The sequence below is a fragment of the Penicillium canescens genome (genome assembly GCF_028828765.1).
Source record: "Penicillium canescens strain IBT 15451 chromosome Unknown utg000005l_segment0_segment0, whole genome shotgun sequence".
Taxonomy (NCBI): domain Eukaryota; kingdom Fungi; phylum Ascomycota; class Eurotiomycetes; order Eurotiales; family Aspergillaceae; genus Penicillium; species Penicillium canescens.
This window is the reverse complement of record NW_026703967.1, coordinates 3,052,375-3,078,461: the sequence shown is the minus strand read 5'-3', so window position 1 is coordinate 3,078,461 and position 26,087 is coordinate 3,052,375. Positions and strand designations below refer to the sequence as shown.

Genomic DNA, 26,087 nt, shown 5'->3' with positions numbered 1-26,087 from the left:
ATAACCTCTTGGGGATTTGTAGAGGTCAAGGGCTTTCCTCGAGCTGATGATATCATACAACGGAAACCAGAAATATATATTTCTACAAAATATGTCTTCGCAAAATTTTTGTCTCTTTGTAAAAAATAACTCCCGTACAAAAAGTACAAGAAGACAACACATATCAAAGTAAAGATATAAACGTCAACTGTTGTCTCAAAATGGCAATGAAATGTGGAGTCAAGTGGCTGCGAAAGTTCAGTCATCTCGGCCGAAGTTCCCGAGTCATGCTTGACTCACGCAAGTTTCGAGGAATCTGGAAAATTTGCCAAGTTCAGATCACATATCATTGGTAGCTGACTTGCTGAGGAAAAAATACTACGGGAAACGGCTTCAAAATGGCACCCAAGGTGTCTCCTTCCCAAGCAACTAACGCCACCGAACCTCCATGCAGGAACGCAAGGATGCAACCCACGAAATACGATCACGGATGGAGGAGAGTCGTCCGCAACTTCACACCATCGTAAGTACGATCAATCGACATATATTTCTTCTTGTTAACATATTCAGATGGTTCTCAGTGACCATGGGCACGGGGATCGTGTCTCTCCTCTTGCACAACCTGCCCTACAATGGGATCTGGCTATATTGGATTTCCGTTGTGATATTTGCCCTAAATGTGCTTCTATTTATCACTGGAAGTATCATTTCCATCCTCCGATATACCTTGTATCCGGAGATCTTCCTGGCTATGATCAAGCATCCGGTACAGTCCATGTTCATAGGCACGTTCCCCATGGGACTTGCCACCATTATCAATATGTTCTGTCTAGTCTGTGTCCCTGTGTGGGGTGACTGGGCTCGATATTTCGCGTGGGGACTGTGGATTTTCGACGCGGTCGTCTCAGTTATGACCGCTCTTTCTCTGCCGTTTATTCTGTGAGGTCGTTCAAGCGTGTGTTTATCTCAGCTACTAATTCGTTTAGAATGGCCAATGGTGGCGAGACGCACTTGTCCTCTATGACTGCTGTCTGGCTTCTTCCCATCGTCAGCTGCATTGTCGCCGCTTCGTCGGGCGCCATTGTGGCTGAGGTACTTCCCAATCCTCAACATGCACTATGGACAGTGATCACCAGTTATGTACTGTGGGGTATAGGGCTTCCCCTTGCGTTGATGGTCATGGTGATTTACCTCCAACGTCTCGTGCTCTACAAACTGCCGCCCAAAGCTGTTATTGTCAGCGTCTTCCTTCCACTGGGCCCATTAGGACAAGGTGGATATGGGTGAGTAAAAGTCTATATCAAGTGGGTTTCATATGAAACGCTGACCATTGCATAGGGCGATGAAACTGGGACAATGTGCTCAAGAGATCTTTCCCAAAACTCATACCCTCCAGGAGGCATCCGGTCCTACCTTCTACACCCTGGGATTCTTGGTTGCACTGATAATGTGGTCATTTGGGTTGGTCTGGCTCTTCTTTGCTATTGCCTCGATCGCTCACAACAAGAAATTCCCTTTCAACATTGGATGGTGGGGTTTTACATTCCCACTGGGGGTATTCGCTACTAGTACGTGCCAGATGGGCAGCGAACTTCCATCCAACTTCTTCGATATCCTCGGCACGGTATGATGCATTTCCTCAGATGCAGTGCAGGATTTATATAAGCTAACGAAGGCAGATCCTCTCCCTCTTTGTGGTTGTTTTGTGGGTCATCGTTAGTCTCGGGACCTTGAAAGGAACCGTTTCAGGAAAGCTCTTTTTCGCACCCTGTTTGGCCGATCTTCGGATCGAAGAAGACAAGGATGCAAGCAAAGCAGCGTGACGTATAGTTTCGGGAGACTTTTCGGGGTAGCACTATGCGTGTATACTTTGGCAAGGATTGCGGAACATAACCAGACAGAACCGGACAAAATCAGGTACAGAAGTAAGTGAGAGCAAGATGTACAATATAAAGTACACTGCAAATATACACCTGTACAATAGTAAATAAATCAAATAATAATAAATCGAAATTTAAATCTCCACTTAATCTATAGTGGCCCCCGATCGGCTCACGTGATGTGGAGATTTTCCACCTGGTTTTTTCGTTTTATTTTTTATTATTTTTTATTTTTTTTACCATCGAGGATTCCAGCCCAGCGTCATCCACTTCATCTCCAATCTACTGCTGCTGTGTTTGGCCATCTGCTTAGACCTTCAGTAAATAGGTTGGGACCTCTCGCGCTGGGTCTTTGGATCCCCCCAGCTTGTTTCCCCCTGAATCCCGTGGAGTGCGCGACCGACTCATTTTCTCGAACTGCGCGGATCGGCAAGACTCGGCCACCGTAGCCGCTAACCCCTTTCGGGAACGGGTCTCAATCGCTGCCTTGTTGCCTCGTCGTCTTGTGGCCTTGAGCTGGGGAACAACAAACACGCCTCGGCGCGACTTAGGTGGCGATTCTCGAGAATTGTCGGCGCTGGCGCGAACGACAGCCATCTCTGGAGAAGTCGCATGGTCTGACATTCCACTTGGCCCCGAGTTAATTTTTAACTATTTTTCGTTCCCTTGCATGTGTTCCGCTTGACAAAGCGATCATTCTTTCAGCTGCCGCTTACGGCAAGGCCCAGTGGCGCTATATCAATAGTCAAGATGATGAACTATCCGGGTCATCCGTTCCACCCTCAACAGCCGCAGCAGCCTCAACCGCAACAACATCAAGCCCAGCCTCAACATCCGCTGGGTCCGCAACCTCCACGCCATGGTCAGTCGCCGTTGTTAGGCAACGGTCCAGCTCTTCCGCAGCATGGCAGTCCTTTCCCAGGAAATAAGCCCGTTTTTCGAGGGCAACCTCAGCAGAATTTTGCTGCATCGCAGTCACCGGATTTGCGCAAGATGACCCCGACATCGGGCTCACTGGGTGGATACCCCACTGGTAGCGGGTTTGCCCAATTTCCGGGCCAGTATGCGCCGCAAAGCTCCCCAGATTTGATGTCTCGTAATCCAGATCCCATGGCTTTGCAGAACCTTCAGCGTGGCTTCAATCCCATGGCGCATATTCGCCCGCAACCTGGAATGAGTCCTTCCGGAATGGCCCATGGTCATCCCATGAATGTTCCCTCTCCACAGCAGACCATGAATAGACTGCCTCACGCTGGTATGCACCAACAGAGAGAGAATCATCCTTCCGCCAGTCCGTCTATGGCTAGTCCATCCATGTTTGCTATCCAACAGCGACAAAACCAGTCCCAGTCCCAGCCGCAATCGCCACAGCAGGCAAATCAGCAGTTGCAGCACCAACTTCAGCAGCAGCAGTTTCAACAGCAGCAAAGGATCCAGGAGCAAAGGTTGGAACAGCAAAAGCAGATGCAGCACCGTCTAGAGCAACAGCAACGAATGGAGCAGCAGCAGATGATGGAGCAGCAAAGGCAGATGAAGCAACAGGAACTTGAACGGGATCACCGTCTACAGCAGAGAGTTGCGCAATATCAAAAGGAACAGCAACATCAGCAGATGCTGGAAAACCAGCGTATAGAGCAGCGAACGGCTGCACAAAAGGAGCGTGATGAGCTGCTACAAAAACAAAAGACGGAGGAAGAATCTCGACGTCGAGAGCAGGAGGAGGCGGCGCGATTGAAAAAGGAGCATTTGGAAAGGGAGCAGCGCGAACAACAGAGGCAACTGGAGCAACAGCGGAGACGTCAAGAGGCGGAGGATATAGTACGATATCAAAAGGAGCAGCAGGAGGAGCAAGATCGGCAACAGCGGCAGCAGCAGCAGCAGCAACATTTGGAGCAACAGAGATTGCAGAAGTTGCAGCAACAGACCCAGACCCAGAACCCGTACCAACAACAATCATCATTCGCTCAACACTCTCAACCTCCGTTCCACCCATCTCAATATCAGCCGCAACACTTTGCCCAGCACCAGGCGCAATTCGCTCAGTCGCAGCAACCCCAGTTCCAGGCATCACCACACCAAGCTCAGTTCCACCAATACCAGCCAGCGTCGCATCCAGCCGGTGGTCCAACATCACAGACGGCTCTACCGACTGTTCCTGCGGCAGAGGAGAGTCCGTTCATGAACCACGAGCCAAGTCCTGTCCCCAAGAAGAAGAGTAAACCTAAGAAGCCTGCTCCTGCTCAACCCGAACCTGCTCAGGTACCACCGCCGCCTCCTCAACCGCAACTTAATATTCCTGCTGCAATCCCCACTGCCCCTCCCACTCTCCCTAACGGACAAGGACAGATCTCCACTGTGCCGTCAGCAGGGGGTGATCAGCTTGCCGCTCCACCTGCGAAGCGTCGCCGTGGTCGACCACGCAAAGAAGAGGTTGCAGCCAGGGCTGCCGCGGCGGCTGCCGCAGCCGCTCAAAATGGCGAGCCGATCCCCGGAATGTCGCAACCAGGACAGGCTTCTTTCACCTCAAATATGACACCCACCGCCCCAGGTGCTCCAGCGCCAGGGAAACCCACGACTATTATCGGGCCGGATGGTACTCCCTTGAAGCGGAAACGTGGGCGTCCACGAAAAGCCGATCAGATTGCGTGGGCGGCTGCAACTGGTCAACCCTTGCCACCACCTAAGCCGAGGAAGCCATCTTCGGCGAAGCCAAAGCCACCTGGCACGGGCCGGCCGCGTGGAAGACCTCGTAAAGCCGATGTGGCCGCGGCCGCGGCCGCGGCGGCTGCAGCCGCCGCCAATGGTGATCAAACACAGGCAGATGGTCAAGCTCAATTCGATGAGAGCACGGATGCAACTACAGTTCAAAAACATGCAGCCTCTGCAGTTGATGAGAACTCGCGCAAGCGGCCCGCTCCGAGTCCCTCCCAGTTGCATCAAGGCCAGACTTTGCCGCAACAGCAGACTCATATGTTCCAACAGGGTCAGCCTGTGCAGCAGCCAGGCCAGCATCTTGGTCAAGCGCAGGTCCAACATATGCACCAACAGGCTCAGCATCTATCTCCTCAGCCGCCACATATGCCTAATGGCCAATCCATGCCCCAGCAACCGGGGGCGCCGCTGTCAATGCCCCAACACATCCAAATGCATCATCAATCTCCTATTCACCCTCCTCGACCTCTCCCGCATCAACAGCCTTATATGCAATCTCCCATGCAGCAACAAATGCAGCACCCTGTGCAAGCTCAGTCCCCTGTCCACGGGGTGCCGGGACAGCAGCAGCGCAGAGCACCTATTCCACAACGCAGCCAGGCACCCCCTCCGCCTGCCCCTCAGCATGAGCACCAACATACCTTCCAAATCCAAATGCAACCGCAGCCAACCTAGTGCTGTTCCCTGTGACCAGACATGTCACATATCGAGTCGTCCCATTCCATTCAGGAATTTGCAGGTGTTGGCACGGGTATTGTTTCTCGGTTTTGCCATATGCATTTGATTATTTCATGTCCATGAAGTCTTCTACCACGTGCTCGTGTTCTGTCGCGCATCTCAGGCATCTCCAACATTTTGTTTCTGCTTATTGTTTATTAGCCTTGTTCTTTCGTTCTGGTTTGTCTACATATCTAATGTTATCGTATAGTATATAGTTATTCCTAATCTCAACTGTCAATTACATTCATGTATCTTTATCGTCTCGATTGTTAAGCAGGTCTCACTTCCACTCTATGCCTTGCATCAATGATAACTCATAAATCATCATATGTTCAAATTTCCATAACTACATCACTCCTGATACATCATTAAACATACTAACAAATCCCTAAAAAACACCTCCCTCAAAATCAACCAACTCCTCAAAAGACTCCATGCCACTCCCACTTCCACTCCCATTACTAGTCCGACTATTCGCCAAATTCCCATGGACATTGCCACTGGCATCACCATCACTCGCACCACTTCCATTCCAAGTCCCACTAGATCCCCGTCTCCTCCCCTCCTTAAAATCAACAACAAACCCACTCCCATCAGGCCAATCACTCAAATCAACCCCCAACCCAGGCGCAATCCTCTTTACAACATTTTCACAGAGAACAAACGCCTTCCGCGCCGCCATATCCACCTGCGACGTCGCATGGATCCAAAGCATGGCCTTTTTAGCCGACGCAATCGCCGTACCAAGGTCCGTTTCTAGGAGTAACGGGTACGCCACTCCAGGCCCTGAACTTGGAGTGCCAGGTGTAAGCGGGTCAGAGGGTTTAGATTGTGACTGCTCCTGCGCCTGCGCCTGAGGCTGTAAACCGGAGTTATAAGAGCGGTATGATAGACCCAGCAGGAGAGCTGTTGTAGCCTGCATAATGAAATGGAGGACACTCCACCAGGGCGCGGTACATGCTAACCAGGGAGGTTAGGGGATTCGGGTAAAACGGAGATGAGAGCGCAGGAGGCTTGGAGACAGTGGGTAGCCATTTCGATGCGGAGTTTCGTGCGGGAGCTTAGGTCTGAATTTGAGCTTGGGAATGCAGAAGAGCGGGCTTGGGTGTTTGTGTGGATGTGGGTGAGACAGGGTCTGCAGAGGGTTATTCTGGCGGAGTAGTAGTTCATTGCTAGACAGACACGTTCGCGGACGAAGGGCGCGGCTAGGTCGTCTAGCTGGGGGTGGTTGAGGTGCCAGGGGCCGGTGTCTGGGAGGCTGAATTGGTATGCAGGGGGTAGTTTCGCGAGCCAGCGATCCATTTTTAGACCGAACTTCTGGACGTGGTATTCGAGTCTGGAGGGGCCTTGGCGGAGACCTTCGATGCTGTAGACTTTGTTCATGAGGGCTTGGGTGAGGAGGCTTAGGTCGACGAGGTTGTGGAAGAAGAGGGATGGACAGGGTGGACAGGCTTTGGTCCACGATGGGAGGTCGAGCTGGTTGGAGGCTTCAAAGAGAGTTGGGCGGAGATGTGTTTCGCGGAGGGTTGGGTCCTGGAAGAGACGCTTTGCTTCGGGGTGTTCAAAGGTTTCTTCTTCGCAGGGGAATGGGGATGGTACGGAGCAGATGCTTTCCGATACACTGGAGGCGCGGCCGGTCACTGATGTGAGGAGGTGTTCGAGCGAGTAGATGGACCACCAGAGGCGGCCGCGGGCTTCTTTTGCGGCTTCTGGGGTCTGGGTGTCTGTGAGACGGAGATTGATACCGAGGGATAACGCTGAGCGGAGAGCCATGCCGGAGAATTTGGATGCCCTAGAGGATTAGTGACAGAACGTGATATGTGGAGCACATGAGACCTACCTGTTGACCTGTCCTAGGCAGAGGAGGTATATTGCCATCAAGGATTCTAGCTGGATCTGTTGAAGATCGCTGTGCTCGAACAGCACGCCGAAATCGAAGCCCAGGAGCCGCGCTCGACTCAGGAAAACTAGGTCCTCTTCGCTCATGCTGTAGATATTTTCCATAAGTCGACAGTGTCGACAGCCAATAGCGAATATCATGTTCAAAATGGCGAGCCACTTCCGCGGCCGCGGCGTTGTGGATGTATTCTCAAAGAACTTCTGGTACTGAGAAAGGAAATTGGACTTTCGAATAACACCAAAGGTCGGATGAACATATGTCAGGTATGCGTTGAAATATCGATCTGCCAGTTCTCGCGATGGCAAGGCGTAAGGATCGCACGACTCAATGAAAGGAATTTCCAAATTGTCGAGGTGATAATCCATTATGGAGGTAGGAAGAACCCTTTCGAGACCCTGTTGCTGAGACGCTTCCAGACCGTCCGGATGAAATGGATTCAGTGAACTCCCGGATCTACCTGGCGGGCTGGTCGTCCTCACTCCGCTCTCCAACTTGCGAATCCAACTGACCTCCGAATTCTTGCCAAAAAGCCCGACGCACGGCTATTCTCGTTCCGATTCAGGTCTTCATCGACCTGGTCGATCGCGTCGAGCGAACCCATGGAGGTCGAGGAATCATCGGAGGCATCGTCGTTCTTTTCCGAGGAGCTTACATGCTTGGCCTTTGCCAAATAGTCAAAAGCCTGTACTTAGGACTCTGAGCTTGAGACCTGAGTCTCAGATGGAGGAGTCTTAGAGGCAGTCTCAGAGGCTGCGGTCTCAGACGGACTTACCTGCAATACTTTCCTGATCTGTCGCGCCGTGGGCAAATCGACGTCTCCCTCTAATTCTCGTAAAAGGGCTTCGTAGGCCTCGACGCGTTTCGCCAACGTGCCGAGTCGTTTCTGGTCACGGACGCGTTTGACGTCCTCGTAGGAACACCGGTGGTTGTGATAGATACATTGCCCACAGGACGGCCTCAGCCCGTCGCATTTGATCTTTCGTTGGCGACAAGGCTCGCAAGCTCGAGCGGAGCGGCGGCGCCCGCCAAAACCCGTTTCCGAGCCCGCCAAGCGCGGAATGGCCACCTTAGGTGCGGATCTGAAGGCCGACCCCGGCGCTGAGGATGAAGATGATGCAGCCGACGGGTACGGCTGTGAGTACGATGAGAAGGTATTAGGGGTCTGAAATGAATTCGGTGTTGGGTATGGTTGTTGGGCGTCCGTTGAACCTGGACTCATAGGTGCCATCCAACTCCACGAGCCGAAGCTCGATGGATCAGGCGGACTTTGATCTTCGTCGCGATTGTTCATGGTGAAGGAAGTCCAGCATGAATGCGAGTAGTTGTCAAAAGCTTCACGACATTCAGCGAGGCCAGAACGCTTAACTAATCGAATCCTGATTTAAGCGTGAAGTGTGAAGTAGTCGTGGAGGTCAGGGATTGCCACCGGTGGGTCGTTGAAGGGTGGCCCAATTTTGACGTCAGACGGCATATTTCGACCAACCGGCTTCACGCCAGATGAATCGGTGAGTTGGTAACTTGGGTTTGCCGTGGAACAAGTTGGGGTTAACGTGTTCCGATCGACCTGGGTAATTTTAATAATTTCAACAGGTCATTGCTGGTCAATCCTGGCAGCCGATCTATACAAAGTATGAGATCAGAACCATATCGCCACTTGGATCTATACATACCCGGTATAACAGGTATATCTCAACACCCAGCAGGTCGACACCTTTCGGCCAACACATCATCCTTACCCAAGCTCAAACTCTCATAGCGATCCAGCATGTCCGAGAGTCCAAGCCCAGGATATTCCTGCAGTCCAAGCACACCCTCACCCCCAATCCCATGATACTTGGCATCGCGATTAAGTTTCTCCAACCCTTCGGCATAATCATCAAAACGACTATGACCCTTCCCAGAAGAATCCTCATCAAACAAATCCTTCAGTTCATCGGGAACAGCAACAGCCTCTCGAATCCGGTGACCCTGCGCCTTCGCCCGAACCGACTGTCGGAAAATATGAAACAGATTCCGACCTAAAGCGGAGCGACTCGCGACCACGGAGAATGCACTCGCAAGCGAGAGGAAGTCCTCGTCAAGGACGTCGAAGGTGCTTTGTTCCAGCATCGTGAACAACGCCAGGTTCATCGCATACATGGCGAAATGGTGGGCACGACTGACACCGAACTCGCGGCGGTGCAGGCGGGTTAAGGCTGCGATGCCACGGGCTGCTGTTTGGGTTACTTCGCCGGCGTTGTATTTTGGCTCGGGGGTGTGTCGGGGTGGGCTTTCTGGGGTTTTGGGCTCGAAGGCTGAGAGGGGGACTTCGTTATCGGAAATGCAGCTGAAAAGGTTGATTATCAAGGCATGGTAGCGCATTCTATACGGTTAGCTAGGGTAAAGGTAAGGTTCTAAAGGAGGTGATATTCACATACTTCAGCAAGATGATATGCGGAGCTGGGCGAGACTTCTCGTCAAAGTCGACCGGAAGGAGATCATGCCACCGACGAATACGGTCATATAGCTCCTCTCGACTTTGGAGTTGAATGGATCCAATGGTATTATTTGTCCGATAGTCTGCGAACATACTGCGCGAGATATCGCGTGCGATCGTGGACAAATTGCACGCTTCATCGAAATACTGGCTAAACAACGACGGGCGAGGCTCGCGATGGGTTGGATAAGGTTGCCATCGAACTTGGTCTTCGGTGACATTGCGGTCGATGCGGATCATATTGACATGATCTATCAGACTGGGACGGAGGAAGCCTGTGTGAACCATCCTGCGTGGCGATGAGTACCATTCGATGTGAGGGATAGTATAGTACCACTTACGTATCGACGTTGAATAATCCCCAGGCTGTTCTTTTGCACGATATCTCCATGTCCTGGGATAATTCACTGAACCCCAACCTGGGACCCTTACTGCCCACCAGTCCGAGTGACTCGCCCATTCGAATGGCCTGGTGAAGCATGATATATCCGAGGTCATCTTCGCGAGACATGGCATACCTTCCACCATCAGCGATGAACAGTGAACAGTGAAAAGAGAACAGTAAATATCAGGTCAATACGTACCTCTCATACATCAACAACGTCCCCTGCAATCCCGCCAAACTAGGCTGCCCCGGCTCTTCACTCCGCAACCTCTCAGCCTCAGCAAGAAAATCACTCCCCTTGGAAGAGATATCCCCAGGAACAACATAAGCCTCAGAGAACTCAGAGAAATACTATAGCAAGAACCATAAGCAAATCAGCAACACACCCACAAACGCAACCACATCCCCCGCCAACCACACCAAACACTAAAAGCAAGAAAGAACTCACACAAGCATTACTGAGCACAGCATTAACCAAAAACGGCGAACAAAACTCAGACCTCAAATCACCACAAGCCATATGTCTCAAAAAGACCCCCTGATCCAAAAACGCATTAAGCGGCCAATCCCAAGCAAAATACAACGACACAAGATGAGACACCAGATCCGCATCTTGCGTGACATTCGTCCATGGCTTCGCCGGAACAGAACACGGCGCATCGTCGCAGAGGTAATGAATATCCATAACCTTCCGTCTGATAGTCGGACTTGACCCTTCAACGTTGATCAGATTGCGCATATCTTCCAGTTTGGAAATTGTTTCTTTTTCGGTTTCGGTTTTTGTCGATATCGACGTCAATGCTGGAACTGATCCCGATGTCAATGCCGGATTGACATGATTCTTCGAAAGCCCAGAAAGCGTCTCCTCAATAAACGCCCGAATCTGATGCGACGGCGCGTTATTCCGGATGATATCTAACAACTGTAGAGCATGTGATTCATTGGCTTCGCGGATTAACTTGAACAGATCTTGCAGGAGGTCGCGGTGGTAACTTAGTTCGTCGGCTGTGCGTTTTGCGGCGACGCGGCGACGTTGATCGAGGCTTTCGTCGAATATGCAGGTTCTTTTGAATGTTAGGCAGTTTGTGCAGGGGGCTGTGCCGGAGCACTGTATTGATGGTATATTCGAGTTAGTATTTGGTTGGTTGGTTGGGGTGGGATAGGTAGGTGGGTTGATATGGATGCATGTATAGATCGATGTTAATGGTAAATAGACCAACCTTTCGTTTAGACTTCTTGCAGGCCAAACAAGCCGTTGAAACCCTCTTCTTCCATGTCCCACTTGATCCCTTCCCCTCATCTGGGGCGGGACTTCCATGGTCGTCATCGTGGTCGTGGTCATGATCATCGGTAGTAGGCGAATGACCTGGTACAAGCGGACGATATGACTCGGTCATTGCACCGATGCGTTGGATGTATATATGTGAATATGAAAACTGTATATGAGTATAAAACAAAAAAAATAATGAAATATGTATGATCGAAAAGAAAATATGTGAAAATGAGATATGTACTCCGAGCATGCAGATATACACACACAAAAAAAAAAAAAAAGAGGAAAAGGGAAGAAAAGGGAAGAAAAAGGAAAAGAAACAAGAGCAAAGAATGAAAATAAAGAGTAAAGAATGAAGAAGGTAGCTGTACAAGATCAGGACTTCATATCGACTGGAAGTATCAAGTTCGAGTATCAAGTATCAGATATGAAACGAAGTATATGAACTGGTGGTTGACAGGTTACTCGGGACTGGCTCTTCTTTCCTGTTGTTTAGTGCAAATCCGGTGGCTCGTATTGCCTGAACATGACGTTGATTGAGATCATTAGGAATTTTTACCCGCCTATCACCTTGTCTAATTATGGTGGCTACATGTGTTCTGGATGGAAATTGATGATGGAAAGATGAGAACTGGAATTGATGAGTTGTTTCGTATGGTTGCCGCTGTGAGTGAGACTATCACGAGCTCTACCCATATAACCAGATTTCTGGTTCTACATTATATTTGGCCGGGAAAAAAAAGCCGGTCCACATACGGAATACTACAATATACAAATGAAACGAATGAATAAACTGAGATGCATTGAGGATAGACCAGGACCGTGACAGTACTTGGGGAAATCAAAGAAAGGAGTCCAATACCCAAGACCCAAAACAATCAAATAAGAAAGAAAAAGACGCTGGATTATTGTAAAGTAATACAAGTACTTCTTTTGCACCCTGAATCCATAGCCTCGATGCACCAGAGCAAGTCAATCAAACAGAGACCTGGCAAATACCAGCCAAAACGGTCTATCAAATCTAATGCTCAAGGATTCTCAGGCTACCCTGGACAACGCAGTTCTCCAGAACGGATCCTGGGGGAATGTCAATGGTGCTGCCCTCCGTGGCAACAATGATGACGGTGCCCTTGAGGGTGACGTTGCGGCCGAGGTTTACAGGACCGGTAACAGTGAGGTGGTCCAGCTCGACGATGCGGGGAATGCTGGCAATGCGCTTCTGGAAGTCAGAGACCTTCTTGAAGTCGGAGCCCAGCTTAATAACGGGGACACCACCGAAGCGGTTGGGGTCCATGACGAGCTGGCCGTGCTCGAGACGGTAGAGGTCAGACTTGACGACCATCAGGTCGGAGCAGGTCTTGACGGGCAAGAAACGACGACGGGGAACGTTGACACCGTGGGCGTTCTTGAAGTGACGAATGGCAGCACCGACAGCGGTCTCGAGCTGGTAGATGGCCTGGTCCGCCTCGCCCTTCTTATCAGCGGGGATGGACTTCTCGTTGGCAATGATCTCCATCTCGAGCTCGTTCTCCTCAACAACACGCTTGATGGCCTTGACGTTCATCCAGATGTTGTTGGTGTTGAAGTACTTGAACTTCTTGATGGACTTGAACTCGTTGACGTGCTCCTTGGGGACCTGAGCGATCTCAAGCAGGCGGACCTTGCCATCGGAGTCGATGATGGTACCACCCTTGACATCGGCCTTGGTCTTGTCAGTCAACTCCATGACGTACTCGGCCTGGGAGTCAACCATGTGCTGGAGGATGCGGAGATCCACAACAGCGCCGAGGTTGTCAGCATTGGAGAGGAAGATGTACTCGATGCCACGCTCGATCAGCTGGTCGAGGGTACCGGAGTTGTACAGGGACTCGAAAACGTCACCGTGACCGGGAGGGTACCAGTCCTGGAGGGGGGCGTCGAAGCTCTTGGGGGCGGGAAGGAGGGAGTCCTTGATGATACGGGGGTAGCGGGACTGGTTGAAGGTGATGATGTCGACGTTGTGGCCCTCGTACTTCTTGATGATGGACTGGGTGTCCTGGTCGGTGTTGAAGGAGTTCATGAGAACGAAAGGAACGTTGACGTTGAAGGTGCGGTTGAGGTGCTCGATCTGGCGGACAGACAGGTCGAGGAAGGACATGCCCTCACGGACCTCAATGACGGACTTGGGACCGACGCAACCCATGGAGGTACCGAGGCCACCGTTCAGCTTGACAACAGCCAGCTTGTTGAGGAACTCAACGGAGGCATCAGCACCGAGGTCACCGTAGTCGATAACCTGGGAAGGCTGGGGAGGGGCAATCTTGTCCCAGTTGACAGCGTTACCCTTGGCCTTGTCATTGAGGAAACGGCGGAAGAGAGCGAAGAAGTTGTCCATCTCAGCCTCGAAGCGCTTCTTCTCGTTGGGGTCGGTCACGCTGTCGCCCAGGGCATTGAGGGCATTACGCATCTGTGACGCAGCAACGCTAGTGGAGGCATTCTCGAAAGCCTGGTGAGAGTGAACACGAGTCAGTGGGTTGGATAAAGCCATAACGAGGTATATGTACGCGATAGAAAGAAATGCGATAGAAAGAAATGCGATAGAAGGCAAGGAATGTGAAGCTGACAGCTCCACAGTCCAGTCAACCCCATGGAAACCACGATTTGGCACTTACCATGTGCGACTGAGACTTGCCGTGGTGCTTTCCACCAAAATCGGTACCGTCGACAGGGGCGCGGAGATGAGTAGGAATCGCCTTGGAGGCCATTATGGATTATAGAAGGAAGATTCTGCTGAACTGGAATCAGTGAAACTGTAGGAGGGAACGTGGCTCTTGAGAGAAAGGAGGAGGGGGAATTGCCACTGTCGATCTCGGAAAAGCAAGATGTCAAGCTGCCGTCATTGGCAAAGCAAGGGACGGTGCGACCAAACAGAACTCACCAGAATATGAAGTGCAGGATGGAGAGAAAGAGGAGGAGGGAGAGAAGATGTAGATAATAAAGGAGAGGTGGGGGATCCCGTGATATGTCAAGGTATTTAATCTCTGGCCTTCATTCCCCTGTTTTCAGCTACTACAGCACAGTGCACACTGTATTCAGACCGCCACAGATACAGCTACAGCTACATACTTACTTACAGCTAAAACTAGATACAGCTACACAGCTTCATTGCAGCTCATTGCAGCTCATACAGCTTATTGCCATTGCAGCCTCAACTGTTAACCGGAGGACACCAGTCCAGACCCCCTTTTCAACCTCTCGCCCCACCATGCAAGCTCCGGTTAATTCCCTTAGCACTGGAGCAGTTTCAGACTCGAATGTTTCGGCTTCAATGGCATTCGGTTCACCACCTGCCGATTCGCCACGTTTGGGCTAATTATATCGTGGAATGTTGGACCGTTGAAAGGGGTGAACTATTTACATACACACTTCCGAATGCAGCTGGTACATGTGCACAGGTACATAGGTAACTTAGTACCGGTGAACGTAAGTGTAGATAATAAAATATCTACGAATAAAACCAGCAGAATGGAAAATAGAATGATTCTACTGTCTACTCACTGTATCTGTAGACCCCTATTAAATGTAACTTAACCCTTAACCCTTGACTGTCACTATTCACTGTAGTCTAGACTAAAAGTGTGGGACTAACAAAATTACACCCCCACCATGTACCAACACTTCCAAGGTTCCAATACTAAAAATACTTGATTTCTTTTTATTTTTCATTCTGGAATATGTCTCATGTCAGAATTCTTTCAATTTATTTTGACTTTAATGTACATGTACTGTACATATAGCCACCCGTACATATCCTCGTATCTATACTCGTATCCTCTGCTCAGCTCAATTACACACCTACATACACATACTGTAGAGAACACGTACCCCCGCAGATCAAAGATCATCTCTGGGCTATGCAGGAAACTTTCGGGAAAGGGTTCACGCTGGGGTCCAAGCTGTCAACAGTCAATATCTTCATTTTCAGTATGTACTTTACAGTGGTGTTTCATAAGTATTTGACCTCCGATACTTCGCCCCGAGACCCACTTCTTAATACTGCCTGGCAGAAACCTTAGGAATTCAATTCAATTTAATAGCTAGTATGCCAGCCTTCATATTTAATAACATCAGCTACCCTATGTGGCATAGTCTCGGAGAGATGCTCAAAGACCTCAATGTCTAGCGTTTCCCATGCTTCTTGCGCAGCATTAAGTAGTAATTCTAGCGTATCTCCGTTATTTGGTAGGTGCAATAGCTCAGGATGACGCTTCAATATCTCGGCTTTTAGCAGCGCCCATAGGTTCTCAATAGGATTTAAATCAGGTGAATAGGGTGGCCATTCCATAATTTCGCATTCAATATCATTAAGGGCGTCTTGTACAATATAGGCAGTGTGAACGGGCGCGTTATCTTGCTGAAAAATAGCATTTTGATCAATACTAGTAAGCAACGTAGGTAGGACACGCCGATAAAGCTCTTCAATTGTACGCGAAGACACGCCTCCACGACGAGACTGCGGATCTCCGAATAGTGGAATTAGGCCAGAACGACGCGGTAAACCACAAAAAGCAGCCCAAAACATCTGCTTAAGTTGCTTCCCACGCGTCGGAGCCATTTGTATTTGATGTCCTTCTTCGTGATGCTGAAAAAGCTGGTCTTTCGGACGTGTAAAGGTCCATTCTTGACGCTGGCCGATACCACGTTCAACCGTACATTCATCAGACCAATAGACACGGGCCCAATCCGTAGCGGTAAAATGCTGATATCTTCGGGCCCAATTTAGGCGTTTTTCGGCATGTAAAGGCGTAAGTGCGGGCCGCTCCATTTTCCGCCATTTTCGAAGGCCCATTTCGTGGGTAAGGCGCCAAATTGAAGTGCGTTTAACCTTATAATCGACCTCCGTAAGTAGGTCTTCGACCAAAATTGACGGTTTTTGCTGAATAGTATCGTATATGTGATCACGATCTTCGTCGGTAAGGTTTGTAGGGCGGCCGGTACGTGTTAAAGACTCCTGCTTTATACGCTTCGATTCTTGGGTTAAGGTATATTGAATAGTTGAGCGTGGAATGTCTGGAAATCGCCGTTTTTTGATAGTGGTTGCACCCCAGCCATTAGTGGCATGTAATTCGCAAATTTTAGCCCTCGTAAGGCAGTCGAGCTCTGGGCCCCTTTTCCTACGTATAGGAGGCATAATTAGGTGAGAAAATTGCAAGGGAATTGCGAGAATTGTATTAAAACGCGTTGCTATATAGCGTGTATACTAGCGTGTTGAGGAACGCGAGATATCATGGTCTAAAATAGTAGGCGGTCTATGCTGGCGGTCAGGGGCCCGAAGTATCGGAGGTCAAATACTTATGAAACATCACTGTACATCTATACGTGTGGTGATGTACCAAATTACATGCATACATGTACTATTATTATATAAGTTACTATTAGTGGTATACAGTAATATGCAGTGTCAAATAGAACAAGCTAGTTGACATTAGCCTCGCGGACGATGGGTTCCGTGTTAGTGTGTGGAATGTCTGAGACATAGCGTTGAAGCACTGGGTGTTAATTTATCATTTTCTTGTAGGTCTTGGCTTTTTCAGCCTTAGGGGTAAGACCCGACTATTTTTGTATAGCATCGTGGATTGCCGATTAGGGAGGATGAGACATAATGCTCTAGAGCCTCAATAGTCAATAGGTTTTATTTTTGGGGCTGAACGCCGTATTAGTTTCTTAAAATAGGACTATACTCCCCTCTATCTACTTTATTCCATATCCGATCTCAAGCCACACTCGTAAAGGTTCTTATGCCATTCCATTTCACTTTCTAGATTATAATCTAGCTCAACACAGTAGCAGAGCGAAAGGGGGGTAAGAGTAAGAACCCAGCCAAAAGGAACAAGACAAATAAGGATATCACCAGAGCAGCATACAAACAAAAACAACAAGCAAAGACATAAACAATGTGACGAAAAGAAAATCATGTTTTCATGTACTCTCCACCAACAGAGACTTCCTCATCTCATCTCATCCCAAGTCATTTGAGGCTTACGCCCCACTAACACTCCTCTCGCCACCCCTCTTACTCAAAAAACTCCTGCGAGGCATCTTCCGAGAATCAGGACTCTCGGCGCCCTCGGAGATATCACCAGCGCCGGCAGTCGAATGCGAGGTAGTCGGTCTGACAGTGGACTCGGACTGCACGAAGCTAGAGCGAATAACAACCTCGCCCTCGCCAGCGGAAATGGTCTTATCTTGGCCGGCGACTGAACCCTGATCGTCAACAAAGAAGACTCCCTCGCCGAGAACATCGTCCGAGCCGAAGGTGGCGTGGTCGACAACCTTGATGGAGTATTGCTTGTCGGCGGTGATGTTGGGAACGCGGAAAGAGTCGTCGTAGGTTACACTGCCGGAGGAGTTCTTGTGGGCTTTTGTCTTGTGGAGTTCCTTTGTGCCCCGTGAGGTTGGGCGGCTGACGATAACGCGCACATTGGCCGACGTGGGGTATCCGGATGCCGAGACGACGGTGATGTTCGCCGTTCCTGCGTCGGCACGGCTACTGTTGCCACCGAAGACGCTGAGTCGGTCGCCAAACTGGGAGGCCGTGCTGCGGTTGCGGCTGTGTTCCCGTTTCGGACTGCTTGGGGAGGAGGCGCCGTTGGCGTTGGGGGTGGGGGCTTCGGCGATGGAGGCAGCGGGAGTTAGGCGGTCGCCTTTGGCTTCGGGCTCTTCGATGCTGTTCATGATTGAAGCGGCGTCTTCGCCCTTGTCCTTGTGAAGACGGGACATGAGGCCGTGCTTCAGGAAGGAGGCGCCGCGGACAACGTTGCCGCCAACAAAGCCGACACCCTTGACGGGGGCGCCGACAATCTTGCCGGGGACGGCAAAGGTACCCGAGAAGGTGGAGGAGCCCTGGCGGGAGCGTATAACGTAGCTGGGCTTGAAGAGGAGCTTCAGGCGGATAACGCCGGATTTGCCGTCCAGGGGCAGGGTAACTTCCTGTGCTTGGAAGGGCTCAAGCATTTCGAGATCAATTGGACTAGCGCCGAGCCAGTCAGACTTGTCACCAAAGTCCCAGTCGTAGACATCGAGGTGCAAGTTGGCGCCAATGCGAGACTTGATTGGGGTTTCGAAGAACTCGTTCCAGGCTGGGTGGAGGGTCTTCTTTTGCACCTTTGTCTTGAAGATGCTTTCGTCGCCTAGGCGGAACTTGCAGTAAGGGTCACTGAAGCCGTTGCGGTCGGCGGCGGGGAGCTCGGCGGCATCGAGGATGTCAACGCGCAGGGTACCCATGTTGTTGATACTCTCGATTGGGTCGAGCTTCATCTGGGTGGGGATGTAGCGGGCACTAACAGTGACCTTGCTCACCTCACCGGAGTTGGAGCGGAGGACAAGCTCAGTGGGAGTGTACAGCATGCGCATGAGGGTGGGAAGGGTGTCGCCGGTGAGCTTAGCGACAGTGTGTTCCTCACTGGAATCCTTGGGGTCATCTTTGTGGACGAGACGCAGGGTGATCTTGGAGAACTCGAGCTCACGGACGAAAGCCTCGCCGACATCAGTGAACTTGGCAGTGGTGGTGTGAATCTTCGATGAGACATATGCGGGGAACATGTAGTCATCCATCAAGACCTCCAGCTGGACATTAGCATGAGCCAGCTGGCCCTCGTGGAACTTGAACACGATGAAACCGGATTCTATAGAAGTTAGCTGTGGAAATACAAAAGCCAATCATATAAGACATACCGTATTTCTCCAGATCCTCCGCACTGACGAAAGTCCGGGGAATGGACTTGATCGACCGCACAGATGCGGTCTCAGACATGGGCCCGGTAGCAGGCCGCGATCCATTCGTTTCCAGACTGTTACGGCTAGCGCTATGGTCGCCATTGGTAGTGCCGTTAGGAGCGGTGCCATTGGACAGAGCCTTCGAGGCCTTGGAAGCCTTGGAGTCAATGCTAGCAGACTTAGCGTGCTTGCTCCTAACCTTGGAGTCGGTGCTCTTCCGAGTATCGTCAGGGCCAGAAGCACCAAGGGCATCGGACTCTTCCTCCTCCTCCTCTTCCTCGTCCTCGGGGTTGACGACAGGAACAGTGGGGTAAAAAGCAACAGTGTAGTGGAGTATACCCTTGGGGGAACCACCGCTGATCTTGAGAGGGCTGCTGATAGGCTGCTTCTCATCATCTATTTCATACTCGCCGGTCTCGGTCTCACGGACAAAGTCAGAGGCATTGAGATCGCACCAACCAAGAGTTCGGTCCTTGTTGATAGTCTCCTCGTCCATGACCTCCACAGTCAGCTTCTCGCGAGCGCTGCGAATAGGCACGTAGACGACCTCATCCCAATCGGGATTAAGGTTGTTGCGGAAAGTAACAGTACGGCCGCGAGTTATACCAGAAAGCAGCACACGAGCGTAGGGATCAGATTTGCCCATTGCCTCCAGGTTGCGTAGGTTCGAAGCACTCTTGAAATGGAAACGCATGACACCGATGGGGTCGATGTATCCGGCACTACCGATGCCTCCCAGGGCAACAGGCTTCCACTGCAACATCATCTTGGCGCGACCATTCCTGGCACCGTGGAGATGGAACCACTGCTGGCCACGGTCCATCATCTTAATCATATCGTTCATCTTAATCTGGTAGCGGCCAATAATGGGGTCGGCCATAAGATCACGGTCATCCTTGATGATCAGGCCCAGACGGGCATTCTTGCGATCCGTGACGAGGAACTCCTTGGAGGCATTCTGGAAGATAGGATTGTTGGTGCGCTTCAGCTTGTTCGTGATGTGGATCTCCTTGCCGTTCAGAAGCAGAACACCGTAGGGGTTCAGCTTGCCAACCAGACTCTTGCTTCCATCCAGATCCTTGGCCTGTTCCACAGTGAACTGAGCGATACCGGTGTTGAGTTCAGGGGCGGGCTCCGCCTCGCCGCTCTCCGACTTGCGGCCTTCGAGAACGGGGAAGAATCGGATATCGGCTTGAATGGCACCGCGGTGACGGCCACTAGCTTGCACTTCCAAGTAAATCCCTTCGTGCGAAGGCTCCTGTTCAAGCTTGTCCAATGCGAAACTAGCAGTACCCATTTCCTTGTCCTTGCGGTATTCGTTCCAATCGTAAGCAGCGATAGACAGGGTATCAGAGAAAGAGGTGATAATAACGTAGATGGTTTCGTTCCAACGGGGGCTATCCGTATCGTGCATGATCTTGGTACGGCCCAGCTCAGCGCGGTTGTTCAGAGATACCACGGCGTACGGGTCGGGAGTACCGGAGAACTTGTCGGGGTTCTTGAGCTGGTGCGCACCATGCAGAGTAATGGCCACAACACCAATAGCCTGGTCGACGGGGTTTCCAGCAAGCATCTTGGCAATCTCAATAGGGAAGACGTTAGGATCGTACATCATGGGCTGCAGGTTGGCGTGAATCTGGTCCTTGATGAAGTGCTCCAGACCCGGAATGAAGTTAATGTCGAATCCGAGGGTGTCACCGCCAAGGGGCTTGCAGACGTAGTCAAGCTCGGGCTTATCCAAGAAGCAAACGTCCACACGCTCGATGTGTGGGAATGGAATCTGGAGCTTGACCTTGACGCGCATCAAACCGGAGCAAGCCATATCCTCCACAATCACGTCGAGGCCCTTGCTAACAACACCCTTGCCGAGACGGACCTCCAATACAACCTTGGGGTTGATCTTGTCTTTCATCTGGCGGGCAGTCAGATCCATGGTGTCGTTGGGCGTGAAGCTGAACTTCCAGTCCATAATAACAGTGTCGGGCTCGGTCTTCGGGTAGGTCTTGACGTGCTCCAGACGGGGAGGCTTGGTACCAAGAATGAATGTCTTCAGGCGCAAGCTATCCAGGAAGGCCGGGGTAGAGGTACTGAGGACCTGATCGACGGAGTTGATGATAGTGTCGCAGAGCACCGGAGCGTAGATAGGCCAGAACTTGACCAAGAAGCTGTTAATCCACTCGAGACTCTCAGTGTCGGTCTCCAGGCGCTGTTTGGACATTTCACGGCTGATATCGTCACGGAAGTTCCGGCGCACTCGGCGAATGGATGTACGGTAGTAGGTGCTGCATGCTGCCATGACCATCAACACCCACCCGATACCACCTCCCAGAACAGCGACCATCCACGAGGACAGACAGGCGAACACGATGATTGCGGCATTGTGATACCAGTCCCCGAAGAACTTATCAGGGAGTCTACCCTCCAGGAAATCTTGGTGATCAAGCAAAGTGCCTTCCTCGTCGAGACTGGCCAGCTTCTCCGTAACGAATTTCGGAGCCCACCCTGTTCGATTGCGCGCCCATCGTAGATCGTCATCGTCAGGCTTCTCCCCTTCCGCAGCCAATGTCGCATCCTCAGCCATAATGGCGGTCGCGGATTGCGGGGGAGGCAGATCATAATCTGATTTTCCATCGACCTAGACCGAATTAGCATGTAATGGAACGCGCAGGGGATACAGCACTCTCACCTTATCCGTGATTACTGAAACGCCCGCAGGCTTCTTGGGGTGATGGAAATCCGGCGGCAGGCGCTAGAAACATGTCAGCAAGGTGGATGCGCCAGACGTAACTCGAACAATTGCGCTCACGCACCCCTTTCGCAGCATTGGCCTTATCTTCTGGTGAAGCATCGGGGTTGAACTGGTATGCCGGCACGCCCGCTTGTTGCGCATCCTCGACGACCTTCTCCTCGATCTTCTCTGGGTTCACATGGGATTCCGGGTCGTTGTACAGTTCCTGGGCGGCCTCGACCGTGCCCTCGATCTTCATCTCCGTCTTCTCCGCGTCGGCGGACGCCATGTCGCCGGTTGGTGTCGAATACGGCCCTCGGGGGATCGGGGTGTGGTCGCCAGGTGAGGTTCGATTAGGCTGGAGAGTGTTAGATGAAGATAGCTCCAATAGGTGAGCGTGGCTGGAATTGGTGAGAGGGAGGGAAGAATGCTGACATGCTTACCTGGACCTGAAGGGTTAGTAGAGATAGTAACCTGTAGGGTGTATGCACCTGTAGAGAGGAGAGGGAAGAGAAGAAGAGAAAGAGGTGGAGAGACCAGTTGGGGCTGCCCAGGTTGCCCAGCCGCTTGCGTCAAGGAGAACTGTGGCTGGTAATTACGTGGACTAGATATTGATATGATATGATATATTACCGAGCATATAGTACTATATATTACATATTACAAGCAAATCACAGAGTGAAAAAAATCAGCAGAAAGTTCCCATTGGAGTTGCAAAGAGGAAGATCGCGAGCTCCGAGGTCGATCGGAGATCAGTGACGTACCTCGATCGGGTAACTTAACACTCTTCTCTCTCTCTCTACTTCACCAAGTCACAGTTCACTCTTCATATCATCCAATTCCTTTTACTGTACTCAGTATACGCACTTCAAACAAATACACCATTCCCCTGACCTTCTGATCAGGGGCTCCAGCCACTAACAGCGACTATTGCATTGGACCCGAGCTGTGGGACAGCAGCACCGCCACAGGGTCAATCCCCCTTCACAATTGCGTGGATGCCTCAAAAAAGCCCACAGAACCCACCACAAGACCAATCCCCAAGAGAGTAAAGTGGGGATCGCTATTTCCGAGGCTAACAGACAACGCCAGAAACCCCCCCCAAGCCCTACAGCTCCATGCTACAGCTCCAGGCAGCGACAATCCTCACTAATGCCGGATGGAGAATACCGGGATTCAACATGAGACCCTCCCAGTCCTATTTCAAGTGCCAATTGCACGTCTTACACACACAGAATGGAGTACACGTGGCATGCATCCAGCATCCAGGAGAGAAATCAATATAACCCCCCAAAATCACCGACTATCGACCGCACATCACTGGCTATACTCCGATCTATACCCGATTCGGCGGTGATCCACCCCGGTGGCATGTTTGTGATGCTGTACGGAAAACACATCCTCTCGGTCTAAACTACCTCAACAGGATACAACAGACAACTTGCTTAAAATGCAGTGCTAGTACTGTACAGCATATACCATACCGGCGGTGTTGACGAAAAAACCAACCCTGCAGTTGTGCTCTGCTAACATACTGTGTACTACCCGCATTGCATGCGGCAAGATCTGATCTGTCATATCCCCTCCCACCCCATTCCGCGCCGAGACTTGTTCTTGTTCGAGTTGGGACCTGGGCTTCTTTTTGCTACGGGGATCTTGATGCAGAGGTTATTCCCACTGCAAGAGTTGTCGTGCCACATACTTTTACTTTTTTGCCCTCTTTTTCTTCCTTTTTCCCTTCGATTATTTGTTAGTCTGTACGCTCTGTGGCTCTGTAGATTCAGTCTGTGCCTGGGAATTGTATGTCTCTGGTTGCGATTGGTTGGATAAGATGTTCGGTGGGATCTGATTCTTCGTGTACCCCACTCGCCCACTTATATGTGGCGCTTTTTCTTCGCGTTTTTTCTCTCTCGTCTTCTTTGGGTTGGATCGGCGACTATCTGAGATCTGCTAAAGTATACAGCATGAAGATCCCATGTGAGAATTGGCTTGTTTGTTGTCGGGGTTGCAGAGGTATATTTTAAGCATCTGCCTGGACTCAATTCCAACTTGTACACGGGCAAGGGGCGGTACTGTGTTTGATATTTGTTATACAATGTACGGACCTCTGCACTAATAGTCATATTCGGCCATTGCAGACAGGTCAATGTTCAATGCTCAATATTGACACCGCCTGCCGCTGAGATACTACGAGTAGGTCACTTATTGCTCCAATTTATAGATCACTAAAGCCAGGGCATGGTGTTAAAATATAGCATGCAAAGTATGTTATCGAATTTTAGCAACATGGAATAAACTATGATGGCAAATGTCTCGTGTCGATCGTTTCCAAAACTTTCAATCCTCAGGCCGGATTTACCGTCCCATGCGGATAACGCCAGCAGCCATCAGCTTCTGGATACCCATCCGCACCTGGGAGTTCTTCATGTGCTCCTGGAGTGCGGCAGGGTCGCTCTTGGCCTGCTGGAGAATGCTCTGCATAACGGGGTCCTGGAGGATGGACATAATCTAGAAGGGGTATTAGTATCGGACGAAAGATGTCAAAACAGTGGGAACTTACCTCGGGGTCATTCTGGATACGAGCCATGGTCTGCTCTTCAGTCTCACCAGCGCGAGCACTGAACTGAGCGTCCAGGCACTTTTGCTGCTGTTGCTCGATCTCGCGGGCGTGGGTGCCATCATCCTTCTCAGCGGCTTCGGCGAAAGTGTCCAAAGCCCGGTTGTACTCCTTCATGGCAATGAGAGCAGTACCCTTGCGCATGTAGGCCTTGATGAACTTGGGGTCACGGCTGATAGCCTCGTCACAGTCCTGCACGGCACCGGGGAAAGCCATGAGCTTGATGAGGGCGGCGGCACGGTTGGAGTAGGCACGGGGGTCGGAGGGAGCACGCTTGGCCATCTCGGTGAAGGCTTCGACGGCACCGGGCCAGTCACCCTCGGAGAACTTCTGCTGGCCGAGCTCGCGGGCCTTTTCGGCCTCGGCGGGGTCGATGTAGGCGTTCTTCTCGGCAGTGGCCTTGGCCTTCTCGGCGTTGCGGAGCTTGGTCAGGGCATCGGGTGTGCGGTGCTCCATGAGGGACTTGTTGTAGAACTCGATGGCCTGGGTGAGGTCATCCATCTTCTCGTAGGCTGTACCAATGCGGGTGTAAGCCTTGGCCATCAGCTTGAAGTCAGCGCGGAGCTCGCGGCCCTCCTCAATAGCCTTTTGGCAGGTCTCAATTGTGCCCTGGTAGTCACCCTTCTCGAACTTGGCGGCACCAATGTTGTTCAGGTAGGTGATATCCTTGTTCAGCTCCCAGGCCTTGGTGTAGTGCTCAATGGCCTCATCGAACTGCTTCTTCTTGTAGAAGTCGTTACCGATCTTCTTCTCGGCATCACCGGCCTCCTGGGCCTTCTTCTTGGCAATAGTCTCCTCATCCTGGGGCTCGGGCTCGGGTGTAGGCTCCTTCTTGGGCTGGGAGGTGCTGGGCTTAGCATCAGGCATGGGAGAGTCGGCTCCCTCGGGAGGAGCACCGAAGTTCATGTCAATACCGAGAAGCACGCTCATAACCTGGAGGAAGCGAGGGTCGCGAATCTCCTCCCCAACACTGTTGGGGTCCTTCTGGATCTTTTGCAACTTGGCCATGAACTCGGCGTCACCGAGCAGGGAGGCGGTCTTGGGGTTATTGGCGAGCTTCTGGAACAGCTGGGGGTCGTTGAACATTCCACCGAGACCACCGGTTGGGTCACCAGTAACACCGTCTGCGGTAGCCTCCGCGTTGATAGCACGCTGAGTCGCATCGAGACCAGACTTGGCCTGGGCGTTACCAGGCTCGATCTTCAAAGCCTCACTGTAAGCATCGTATGCAGCCACTACCGTCTGTTAGCAACATCACTGTGCATATTGTTCGAAATAACGTACAGAGATCTCCGAGACCACGGTAGGCAGCTCCCTTACGGGCGTGACCCTTGGACCAGTCTGGCTTGATCTCGATGGCCTTCTCGGCATCCTCCAAAGCCTTCTGGTATTCGTTCTGAGCGGAGTAGACAGCGGAGCGGTTGGAGAAGAGAATATGGTTCTGGGGTTCGATAGCAAGAGCCTCAGTGAATTTCTCGCTGCGATGTATCTATCAGTCTTGGTCCACGGCGTCAAATGTGAAAGGTGGGGTATAGCGCGTACATAGCAGTAGGATAGTCCTTAGCAGAGAAGGCCTTGTTGCCCTCTGCCTTCAAAGCGTCAGCCATGATGAAAGTATGGTATATGAAAATGAAGTGATATGGTCAAAGGAGCAAGACCAGA

General features: G+C 51.2%; 10 protein-coding genes across 10 annotated transcripts; 2 read left to right on the top strand and 8 right to left on the bottom strand.

The window, feature by feature from the left end:
- Positions 1-377: 377 nt before the first annotated feature.
- On the top strand, positions 378-1,802 carry N7446_008769 (TDT family transporter; the record flags this gene model as incomplete). The annotated part of the gene is made up of 5 exons (XM_058517514.1): positions 378-502; positions 550-918; positions 966-1,262; positions 1,318-1,603; positions 1,659-1,802. The coding sequence occupies 5 exons, from the start codon at positions 378-380 to the stop codon at positions 1,800-1,802; spliced, it is 1,221 nt and encodes a 406-aa protein (XP_058371160.1).
- Positions 1,803-2,168: 366 nt separating this feature from the next.
- Positions 2,169-2,456, bottom strand: N7446_008768 (uncharacterized protein; the record flags this gene model as incomplete). Its single annotated transcript, XM_058517513.1, has 1 exon — positions 2,169-2,456. One exon carries the CDS (start codon positions 2,454-2,456, stop codon positions 2,169-2,171), a length of 288 nt encoding a protein of 95 aa, XP_058371159.1.
- A 153-nt stretch (positions 2,457-2,609) lies between these two features.
- Positions 2,610-5,246, top strand: N7446_008767 (uncharacterized protein; the record flags this gene model as incomplete). Its single annotated transcript, XM_058517512.1, has 1 exon — positions 2,610-5,246. The coding sequence occupies one exon, from the start codon at positions 2,610-2,612 to the stop codon at positions 5,244-5,246; it is 2,637 nt and encodes an 878-aa protein (XP_058371158.1).
- A 433-nt stretch (positions 5,247-5,679) lies between these two features.
- Positions 5,680-6,213, bottom strand: N7446_008766 (uncharacterized protein; the record flags this gene model as incomplete). Its single annotated transcript, XM_058517511.1, has 1 exon — positions 5,680-6,213. One exon carries the CDS (start codon positions 6,211-6,213, stop codon positions 5,680-5,682), a length of 534 nt encoding a protein of 177 aa, XP_058371157.1.
- Positions 6,214-6,251: 38 nt separating this feature from the next.
- On the bottom strand, positions 6,252-7,556 carry N7446_008765 (fungal specific transcription factor domain-containing protein; the record flags this gene model as incomplete). The annotated part of the gene is made up of 2 exons (XM_058517510.1): positions 6,252-7,083; positions 7,132-7,556. The coding sequence occupies 2 exons, from the start codon at positions 7,554-7,556 to the stop codon at positions 6,252-6,254; spliced, it is 1,257 nt and encodes a 418-aa protein (XP_058371156.1).
- A 323-nt stretch (positions 7,557-7,879) lies between these two features.
- N7446_008764 (Zn(II)2Cys6 transcription factor domain-containing protein) lies at positions 7,880-8,482 on the bottom strand (the record flags this gene model as incomplete). Its single annotated transcript, XM_058517509.1, has 1 exon — positions 7,880-8,482. One exon carries the CDS (start codon positions 8,480-8,482, stop codon positions 7,880-7,882), a length of 603 nt encoding a protein of 200 aa, XP_058371155.1.
- A 398-nt stretch (positions 8,483-8,880) lies between these two features.
- On the bottom strand, positions 8,881-11,449 carry N7446_008763 (uncharacterized protein; the record flags this gene model as incomplete). The annotated part of the gene is made up of 6 exons (XM_058517508.1): positions 8,881-9,553; positions 9,609-9,956; positions 10,009-10,185; positions 10,252-10,403; positions 10,501-11,160; positions 11,273-11,449. The coding sequence occupies 6 exons, from the start codon at positions 11,447-11,449 to the stop codon at positions 8,881-8,883; spliced, it is 2,187 nt and encodes a 728-aa protein (XP_058371154.1).
- A 652-nt stretch (positions 11,450-12,101) lies between these two features.
- ugp1 (UTP glucose-1-phosphate uridylyltransferase) lies at positions 12,102-14,797 on the bottom strand. The gene is made up of 3 exons (XM_058517507.1): positions 14,243-14,797; positions 13,977-14,094; positions 12,102-13,810 (listed from the first exon to the last, which is right to left on the bottom strand). Exons 2-3 carry the CDS (start codon positions 14,067-14,069, stop codon positions 12,347-12,349), a joined length of 1,557 nt encoding a protein of 518 aa, XP_058371153.1. The 5' UTR covers positions 14,070-14,094; positions 14,243-14,797; the 3' UTR covers positions 12,102-12,346.
- Positions 14,798-17,311: 2,514 nt separating this feature from the next.
- On the bottom strand, positions 17,312-22,274 carry N7446_008761 (uncharacterized protein). The gene is made up of 5 exons (XM_058517506.1): positions 22,252-22,274; positions 21,891-22,166; positions 21,767-21,829; positions 19,039-21,715; positions 17,312-18,989 (listed from the first exon to the last, which is right to left on the bottom strand). The coding sequence occupies exons 2-5, from the start codon at positions 22,095-22,097 to the stop codon at positions 17,344-17,346; spliced, it is 4,593 nt and encodes a 1,530-aa protein (XP_058371152.1). The 5' UTR covers positions 22,098-22,166; positions 22,252-22,274; the 3' UTR covers positions 17,312-17,343.
- A 1,889-nt stretch (positions 22,275-24,163) lies between these two features.
- Positions 24,164-26,032, bottom strand: sti1 (Hsp90 cochaperone STI1; the record flags this gene model as incomplete). Its single annotated transcript, XM_058517505.1, has 4 exons — positions 24,164-24,316; positions 24,369-25,660; positions 25,710-25,903; positions 25,968-26,032. 4 exons carry the CDS (start codon positions 26,030-26,032, stop codon positions 24,164-24,166), a joined length of 1,704 nt encoding a protein of 567 aa, XP_058371151.1.
- Positions 26,033-26,087: the final 55 nt, after the last annotated feature.

What these genes read in the sequence shown, in the direction of transcription:
- ugp1 (XM_058517507.1), bottom strand. Translation starts at nt 14,069, where the DNA reads ATGGCCTCCAAGGCGATTCCTACTCATCTCCGCGCCCCTGTCGACGGT. An exon ending in GCAAGTCTCAGTCGCACATG is followed by an intron (nt 13,811 to 13,976) that starts GTAAGTGCCAAA and finishes CACTCTCACCAG; the next exon opens with GCTTTCGAGAATGCCTCCAC.
- N7446_008761 (XM_058517506.1), bottom strand. Translation starts at nt 22,097, where the DNA reads ATGGCGTCCGCCGACGCGGAGAAGACGGAGATGAAGATCGAGGGCACG. An exon ending in TTTCAGTAATCACGGATAAG is followed by an intron (nt 21,716 to 21,766) that starts GTGAGAGTGCTG and finishes AATTCGGTCTAG; the next exon opens with GTCGATGGAAAATCAGATTA. An exon ending in GGAGGATCTGGAGAAATACG is followed by an intron (nt 18,990 to 19,038) that starts GTATGTCTTATA and finishes TAACTTCTATAG; the next exon opens with AATCCGGTTTCATCGTGTTC.